Here is a 9,253-nt window from a genome sequence, read left to right as displayed (position 1 = left end):
GATGCTTCCCGGAGGGTGAGTAAGGTGAATCAGGACAGCAGAGGGGTAGGCTCAGGACAGCGGGGAGGCAGGAAACCAGAGCAGATTGTGGCGAGTGGGAGACGCGGATGGGGAAGGCGAAGCAGGTCCGTAGGTGGTAGGGAAGCAGGAGAGAGCATGGGGAGCGGGGCAGACAAGAGGATTTTGGGAGAGCGGCTAGCCAGCTGGCACACATATAGCAGCTGCTGCTGTGTCAGCCTAGGAGAGTAGCTGCAGCTGCAGGCTGGCCATGAATAGCAGAGGAGCAGCGTGCCGGCTGGCTGCTGGAGGGACGGGGGGCAGCCGGGGCGCTGAAAAGGCAAGGGGGAGGTTCTGTGAAAGGTTTTCGGCGCAGGGGAACTGCGACAGCCCTTTGATTTCCAAGCTGTTTGTTCTCCAATTGTCCACTCCGGTGGATGATCAGTGCTAAGGAGTTAAAATGGGGGGAGGGAGGGAAACAGAAGGAAAACTTAGGTCCTAAATGCGGATCGGGGCTTTGATAGAGTATCCATAGCATGCAGTTGTCTGCATGTATAGCTTTCATAGTTGTCAGCAGGGATCAAAATCACAGGGTCCTTAAACTAAAGGAGAAATCTCTGCCCAGTTACTCTCATAGTTGCTTGAGCCACCACTGGAGGAGGACACGATCGCACCACTTGGCCATCTGCTCCCTGTACCACACACGTCACCGAGAGCACTCTATAAGCGATCCCGTGTGAACTCCTATGGGGCTGTGGGTGCACACACCCTTTGTGCTTCTACATGAGTGTGGGTGCACACATCCCACGTGTCCCTCCACAGCAACAGGTAGATGCATCACGTGTGCTCCCCCACATCTCCGGGGACATGCACCCCACACGCTCCTCTAGGGCTGTGGGTGCACCCACCACATACGCTCCTCCACAGCTGTGGGTGCTTGCACCATGCATGCTCTCCCACAGCTGTGGATGATCCCACCTCACGTTCTCCTCCACAGCTACATTTGCGGGCACCACATGTGCTCCTACATGGCTGCGGGCACTCCCAACCAGCACAATCCTCCATGACTGTTGAGTGCACACATCATGCACACTCCCACACAGCTGTGGGTGACATCCCCCCACACACACCCGTGGGGCGGGTGCATGAATTATGAGTCCTCTTAGGTTGCTAGGGTGCTCTCACCCCAAGCCCTTCTCGACCATGAGTGCTTGCACCACACGTGCTCTTCCACACCTGCCTACGCACGCACCCTGCACGGTTCCCACACGAGTGTGGGTGCACATAACCCCACGCGCCCCCTCCACGGCTGGGGTGCACCCCACTCGACGGACCCCTCCACTGCTGCGGCCGCACACGTCCCACGGTTACTCCCCCCAAAGCTGCGCACCCCGCAGTGCTCCTCCACCTGGCTGCGCGCAACCCCACCGCCCACGGGCGCCCCCAGCAGACGCCCCCCGCCCCCCCCACGCCGCTGGCAGGGCAAGGCAAGTCAAAGCGGGGGCCACCACCGCCGCCCTTTAAGAGCCGCGGCGGGAGCGGCGCTGGCCCCACCCGCCGGCCGCGGGGCCGGGCCGTCCCCCTCATTAATATGAAGGCGGCGGCAGCGGCGGCGAATGGGTAATGAAGCTGTCACTCCGGCACCTACTTGTTGGGTGTCCGCGGAGCCGAGGCGCACAGAGGGCGAGCGGAGCCCGCGGGAGGGGAGCGGCGGCGGAGCGCTCCGGGCGGCCCCCGCTGGCAGCCCATGCCCTGCGCCCCCCGGCGCGCTGCGGGCGGCTCCCCCGCCGCCCATGCGGCGAGCGGCCGCCGGTCCGTGGCCGGTGGGCTCGGCGGGCTCCTGTGAGGCGGAGGCGGCGGCGGCGCGGAGCAGCAGGCATGCGGGGCGCCGGTCGGCGGAGCCGGGCCCCCCGCGCCGCCGCGCTGGGCCTGGCGCTGCTCCTCGCCTCCTGCGTGCAGGTAGGGGGGCGCGGGGGGGCTCCGCTCCCGGCCGGCGGCGCGGCTCCCTCCTCCCCGCTCCGCTTCCACCTTGCGTACCTCACATATATATATATATATTTAATATATATATATATGCCGCTACGGTGGGGTTAAGCCCGCAGCCGGTGAAAGTTGGGGCTGGGTGGGTGGGGGGGGGTGTTGGGGAGCGGCTGGCCGCAGCCCCCCCGCCGCCGGCCCGCGGTAGTAAAGGAGGCTGTTCTCTTCCCCCTTTGATTTTTTTATTTTTAGGTGTCCCGGTCCACGGGCTATTTCGAGCTGCGGCTTAACTCGGTGCGGAATGTAAACGGCGAGTTGTTCAATGGGGAATGCTGCGATGGCATGAAAAGCCCCCAGAACCTGGACTGTACCCGGGACGAGTGCGACACTTACGTGAAAGTCTGCCTCAAGGAATATCAGGCCAAGATCACTCCGGTCGGACCCTGCAACTACGGATTCGGATCTACCCCCGTTCTCGGTGGAAATATTTTCTATTTGAACAGCAACAAATACTCCCATCAAGGCAGAACCCCCGAGACGGGCAGGATTGTTATTCCCTTTCAGTTTGCGTGGCCGGTAGGTTGATGGTGGGGCTGCTGTTATCGCCCCTTTTGTGTTTTTGTTTTTTTTTTTTGTTGTTTCTACCACACACACCCCCTCCCGCCACCTCCGTCGGTTCTGCAGCGCCTGCCCGCTCCCCCCGTTAGGAAGCCGGGCGAGCTGCCGGTGCGCTGCCCGGGCGGGGCCGGCCGACTCCCGGGGCTGCGGGTCACGGAGCTGGGCGGGGGGGGGTGGTGGTGGTGCGTGTGGGGTGTGTGAGTGTGCGGGAAGGGGGTGTGTGCGCCGCCCTCGCCCCGCGGAGGGGCGCGGGGACCGCGGCAGCGATCGCTACCGGCGGCGGGGAGCGGCTGCGGCATGGCCGGCGGCTGCGGACGGATCGCGTGACGGGCTCCCGCACGGGCTGCAGGTGCGGCTTGTGCGCCAAAAATGGTTATTAAAAAAAAAAAAAAAAAAAAGATAGGAATAGCGAAAAGCCGCCCACGAAAGCCCGACGGCGGCAGCGCAGGGCGACCCGGTGCCGCCGGGCACCCCCGGCTCCGCGCAGGGCGGTGTTGCCGCCGGCAGGGGGCGCCGCCGGGCGGCGCAGGTGGGGGCGCGGCGCGGGGCGCGTGCCGCGGCTGTAGGGCGCGAGCTGCCGCCCCTCCCGGGGGCGGCCGTCGGCGGAGCGGGAGCCGCCGGGGATGGGTGTGAGGGCGGAGGCGGCGGGGGCCGGCCGCGTCCCGAGCGCTGCGCGCCCTCCTAGGATCTGCGCTCGCCGCCGCCCCGGTAGCGAAGGGAGGCCAGAGCTGGCCGCCTACGGGCGCGCGGATGGGGAGGAGGGAGCGTCGGGAGCGGAGCCCTGCTCTGATCCTGTCAGACACCGGATCCGCGCCTCGGCCGTGTGGCGGCGGAAGCTGCGGGCGAGACCTTGGTGTTGCCCCCCTCCCTCTCTGCCCTGCCCTCCCCTCCCCTCCCCTCCGGATCTTGGAGGTTTCTGTGACACCACCCGAGCTCCTTACCCAGTCGGTTGTCTCAGCCCTCTCCTCCCCGTGCGCCGCAGGGCCGAGGGGCAGCTCCGCAGGGGCTGCAGGTCAAGGCTCGTCCCCGCCCTCGGGGGACAGGGGTGCTTACTTCGGCTTTTTTTGGGGGGCGGGGGGGGCGCTGGGTGCAGAGTGGGGCCCGTGGCGGGAGAGAAGGCCGGGCTTCTTGCCCGGCTGCAGGCAGGTAGGATCCTGCAGGGAGTTTCACAGCTGTTGCTCCCAGCTCTTCCAAGTGGGCCACGGGGTGGAAGCTGGCAAGTTGCGAGGCGCTGAGGAATGAGGATGGTGCAACGAATGCCCTAGCTCCGGAGGGAGATGAGTATCGGAAACCCCGGTACCTGCGGATTGTGTTTGGCACCTGGTTGACCAGCCGATGAAACGGCCCTTACCGACCTCTTGAGATTACGTAGCTCACAGGATCTTTGTTGCTTGGCAAACTGCTGCTGGGAATGGTTAGAGACAAAACTGCTCGCTTGTCCTTTCGTGCTAAAGGAAACTGGTCCCCATAAATCACTTAACTTTATGAGGTCCCGGAGACCCTCCACCCTGATGCTCGTGCACCTCAAATAAAGAACTGATTGCAATTTCAAGGTTTTGCTCAAGTTAAGTGGTTAAAAAAAAAACATGGTACCACTGATAAATTTTTCTGCACGGAGGCGCCTGCATTCTGATTTCCAAGTTGAGGTGTTTTGATTGCATTTGTTGGTGCTGTGGCCTGTTGAACTTAGAAAGGTTCCTGTTAACAGGTATAGCCAATACCATAAAAACAGGGTATTTAGAACTCTGCTCTTCAGTTATAAGATCAAAGGGAAAATTAAGATTCTTTCTCCTCTTTATTGATCATTTAATACAGGCTTGATGAAATCATAAAACTCATCAGTAGATTTTGGTATCATGAGCGCTTCAGACTTTATATATTATCTGCATGAGGAAGTGAAGGTAACTTAACTCACGCTTTTATTTTGCCAGTTTCTAGTATTGCTACTTGAAACAAGGAGGGTTTGGTAATTCTTACAATGCAGGTCCCTAAGCCCAGCCTTCTTTGGTTCTTCTCTGTTGGAATAAGCACATTCCTACCTTGCAGCTGCCGGATATTGTTGTTCTGTGCTCATCAAGTCCTAAGAAAGGCCTGTTTGACCTACCTCTTGCAGGTAAATTGCCACAGTGTCTCTAGTATACAATACCGTGTCTGCCACTATTTTTTTATCACTGCCTCCAGCATTTTAAAGGACTTGAAATATTCTTGAAATATTTGGTCTTTCTTTCCACTGTTTGGGGGAGGGGGGTTGCAGCTGTTGCAAAGCATCCTATAATTTATTTAAACAGTCCCACTGCAGTTTAGTGGGTGGCTGGCTGATTTTTGGATGATTTACTGAATACTCTCCCTGCCCACCCTCTATTCTAAAAATAAGTTGTGGAGTGGTTGTGCTTTTAAAAACAGTCCCTGTATATTGCAGTCTGTGGATGCACTTGTGGAAAGAAATTCCTCCTGTATGTTGTAGCTGTATCTTGAACTTCGGATGTTCAGCCCGTTGATGGGGAACACAGCATCTTTGTCACAACTGTGCATAGTTGTATAGACTCTGCAAGGAGAGGCTTAATTGTAATGCTAGTTTAATGTAAGGGGTTTTTGAAATAGATTGAGTTCCTGGGTTAGGTTTCAACTCCCTGGGATAATTTGAAAATTATTCTTAAATACTATTCCCTCTTTACTCAAGCTTGCAAAAAAGAAATAACAGTACGGGTTGAGTCTTTTCATATGACTCTTTTTTTTTTTTTTTTTTTTCTTTTTTGCTATGCAACAGTAATGAAATTAATGTTCCTTTATTGAATATGCCGGGAAGGGACAAGACTGAAGAGTGTCCTCTTCTTACAAAACAAATTTGCCTTGGTACTGGCAGTGGGCGAATTTATTTTGGTAGTTCTAGATTGGATTTTTAAGACTGAGAAGTCCAACCCTAATGAGCGCCAGCAGTGGTATCTGTGGACTTCTTACTGAACCTCATCTGAATAACTCACTTAAGGAGACTAACGTATTAACGTATAAATCGCTCGAGGGAGGTTTTCTTGATGTCTGTTTGATATTGCAGTGTCCTGAGCTAGCAGTAGCTGTAAGGCAAGTAGTATCTTGAGAGGTGGCTTTTTGCCTTGGTTTTGTTATACTTTTTTGTGGTTTTTTTTAATTTTACATGGTAAAATTTTACTCTAAAATTTGGACAAGTGTCTCTTCTGTAAAGTTGCAGCACCAGAGTTCAGTGACTTTCACTGTTTGATGCTGTCAGTTATCCAGTTTGTTCCTATTTCCTGTCTTTTTTTAATAACATTAGTCTGATCTCTGATTTGCAAGAGGAGCTTGGGATATTGCCAAAAAGTTCTTAAAATTGTTACCTTGGGATACATCATCCACAGAAATCTGGCAGTGGGAGAGGCTGAGGAACAGCTAGAACAATACAGCTGTCTTCTTCACCCACTTACCTCCCATTTTTTTTCTTTGCCTCCTGCTGTAAAACTTGAACCTTAATGCTCGCTTGAGATTGTTAACAAACAAATGATGCAATTAAAATTTATGTGCGACTTTAAAACAAAAAAGACAGAAGAATTCAAATAGTTTTGAACAATTGATTCTGATCACTTACACAATTTAGGCTCGTTAATCTTGAGCAATTTTTTTCCAGCACAAAGCTGTTTAGACGCTGAAGCTTCAGAAATGCTTTGCACAGCAATATTTATCAATAACAATTAGGTTATTGGCAGAATTTTAGATTTGGGTTTAATTTAAGGCTGCTTCTGAAGATGATGGTTTAAAGTTATAGGTGTTCTGCTGGGTGGGTTATGTGGAACCATTTTTCGTACTCCTTTGCAAGATGGCATGAAATGGAGTTGTGTGTGTGTGTGGTTTTTCCCTCCACCCTGTTCCTTCCCTCAGGGAATTCACAGCTTTTCCTGCACAGTAAATATTGGTATAGCATCCATTACTTCAGTTAATTAGTCATAGAGAGGAATTGTTCTGACTAGTTGTGGATGTTGAAATCGCGCATTACAGTATGCATCACTATCTCCTCTCAGCCCCTCTGTTTTTGAGATTCTGGTGTGACTGACAGCACAGTATACGTGTGAATACAATATACGCTGAACTCCCCAGGTGAACTTCAGAGTTCACGGCCTTGGAGATAAGTAGCAGAAACAAGCAATTTCACTTCTCTCTTTCCATGAGAAGGACCTCAAGTCCTCTTAGCTAGGACTTTGTGTACCTACCTGAAGAAGAGGTAGTAGAGGCCCAGGCAGCCCTCACAACTTGCTTGGGTAAAGGGTGCCTTCCCCACTAGAATGCGGGCAACTAGTTTATTACTTTTATAAGCACTGTTCTTAAGTTTTTCCTAATTAGAGTGTGATTGTAGCACCTCTCTGTAAACTTCTGAAGTACTGCTAACTTTAAGGTACATAAAAATGGGTGAAAGTATATAAATTTAACATCCAGGCTCTATGCGAGTTTCATCCATATGTAGTCCACATGTGAGTCTCATCCAAATGCCTGGAAGGGTTCAGTCTTGATCTGAAATACACACAGGAGCATGAACCATCAGACGTGAAGCTGTTGAGAGGGTAACTTGGCTGCAGCAGTAAATGTTGAATTTCTTAGAAAGCAACCCCTCCCCTGCCAAAACCAGAGCAGGGATACTTGACCTTACAGCTTTTATTACTTAATGGGTACAGTGTTCTGTTTGGCACTTTCGGATGTTGTCTACCTCAATATAGGATTCTGCATCAAGCTCTCTCAAGCCTTCTAATTTGAAAAATGCAGGTTGTTGGGCCCTGGAAGGCATCTAGCCTTGAAGTGCTTTATCTGGGATCCATGGTGCCTGTAGGGAGCTCGGTAGCCTGACTATAGCAAATGTTCTTGTCTATTTTCGTTTGGCTGGTAGATCTGCAGTTGGTCTACCTTCTGTCTTAACACAACCATAAAAACTCTCTGATCAGGATCTTGAGGCTTTGTAATGAAAACATCCTGGATTAGATTACACCGTGCTCCCTGAAAGAGTAAACATGCATCCTGTCAGCTTGAATGACAACCCGTCGTGACAGATAGGCTTAAATTAAGCAGATTAAAGTTAGGCCATTTACCATTGGAAAAGGTGCTTGTACACAGCTGTACCTGAGAAACAGTATGTACACTTCTTTCGTAAAAAAAAAAAATCAGAATTTAACAAATGAAGCATCCTCAAGTGTTACATAGCAAGCTTTACCTCTAAATAATTGTTCTTTGCTCCATTGAAACTCCCTTTAAAAAAAATGCATGCGAGCACACAGTCCAAGCAAGACTTGAGGGTAGGGAATAACAAGTAAGAGCAAGACCTTATGCCAAAATGTAAAATTCACTTGGTGTAGTGATGGGTTATAACGTACACACACCTCATATAATCATAGCTCGTTAACAGAGGAAGTTAGCGTGAAAAAAATAATCTGGTTGATGGCCATATATTGATGAACTACATAAAGGTTTAATGTCTCATTTGTTAGCAGCCTAACTTTTTTTTTCCCCAGGTGGAAGGCTCTGCTGGTAGCACAAAGCTTCCTTTTTGATTGTTGACCACTTTCACCCTCCCTGAGCTTGCTGCTTGCTTACTGACTCTGCCTGATGGGCTTGTCAGCAGACTCTAGGAATGCTGTGGTAACTGGTGTGCCAGTCTACTTCTTATTTTGACAAAACACCTGCAGTCCTTGTGCTCATAAAGCCTTCCCCTGCCTGTTGCAATTCATGGAGAGATGTAGTGTGGGTCAGAAAACATGGATCTGTGTTTCCTCAGTCTTGGAAAGTAGATCAGGGAATGACATGCTTTCACCTGCTCACTACTGTATTTGCCTTCAGACATTTTGATCAGAAATGAAAAGTTGAGTTTGGGGGAATGGTTTATTATATAACTGATGCTCCTTTAGTTTCAAGCTACACAAACACAAAGAGTAGCTTGCAGGTTTTGTTATACTCTTTCCTAAAAGAAGATAATCAGGTGATGATGTTTTGGAGACTGATTTTAGCAATGCTGGGTAGTGACAACTCCAGTTGATTTCAATAGCAGCTGCAGGTGTCACCTCTAAAAAAGAATCAAGGCCTTAATGGTGAGCACTTCAGAACCACTCTTTGAAAAAGGGATTTATTGTTGGCATGCTGTGTGTGCCAGCAACTATTTGCAGCTTGCCCAGAATAGAAAGCCTAAAGACTTAAGTTTCATGTAACTATAGAAAATCTGTCTTCTAACTTTAAGCAGAAGTGTTCTTTGCACTCTTAATCTTTCATACGTTGATGTCACTAAATCTAGAATTTCTTATGGCTTTGAAATAAATATGCCTCAGAGGAAAGTATTTTACTAACTATTTAAGCTTTTATACCTTAAAGTTCTGGGGGGTTTTTGAATGTCACGGGGATGATGAGATAGTAAAGACAACTTCTATTTATACTCCATGAAAGCTTCCTTAAATAAACACTCGCTTATTTATTAGAAACACTGAGGCTGAACTCAAAACTTGCAGGCAAATAATCTTACCTCCCAGACGCTGAGAGTTGTATGCTTATACACCTCCTGTCAACTTTCTAATCTTTATTCCAGAAGGTACTCTAGCCAGCCTATCAGTGAAATGCTACACTCTTAGCCACACAGCTGGTGCGGGCATTAAATCTTTGACTGAAAATGGAATAAGTATTA

The 9,253-nt window shown here is 50.7% G+C and overlaps 1 protein-coding gene across 1 annotated transcript in view; it reads left to right on the top strand.

Annotated features, from left to right (window-relative positions):
* The first annotated feature begins 1,613 nt into the window (after positions 1-1,613).
* The window catches only part of JAG2 (jagged canonical Notch ligand 2), a 70,817-nt gene continuing 63,177 nt past the window's right edge, over positions 1,614-9,253 (top strand). The window contains 3 exon segments of the mRNA XM_074148812.1: positions 1,614-1,736; positions 1,738-1,956; positions 2,227-2,550. Coding sequence (XP_074004913.1) covers positions 1,614-1,736; positions 1,738-1,956; positions 2,227-2,550 — 666 coding nt within the window.

Source organism: Numenius arquata, chromosome 6 (assembly GCF_964106895.1).
Source record: "Numenius arquata chromosome 6, bNumArq3.hap1.1, whole genome shotgun sequence".
NCBI lineage: Eukaryota > Metazoa > Chordata > Aves > Charadriiformes > Scolopacidae > Numenius > Numenius arquata.
This window is presented reverse-complemented; position numbering and strand designations above follow the sequence as displayed.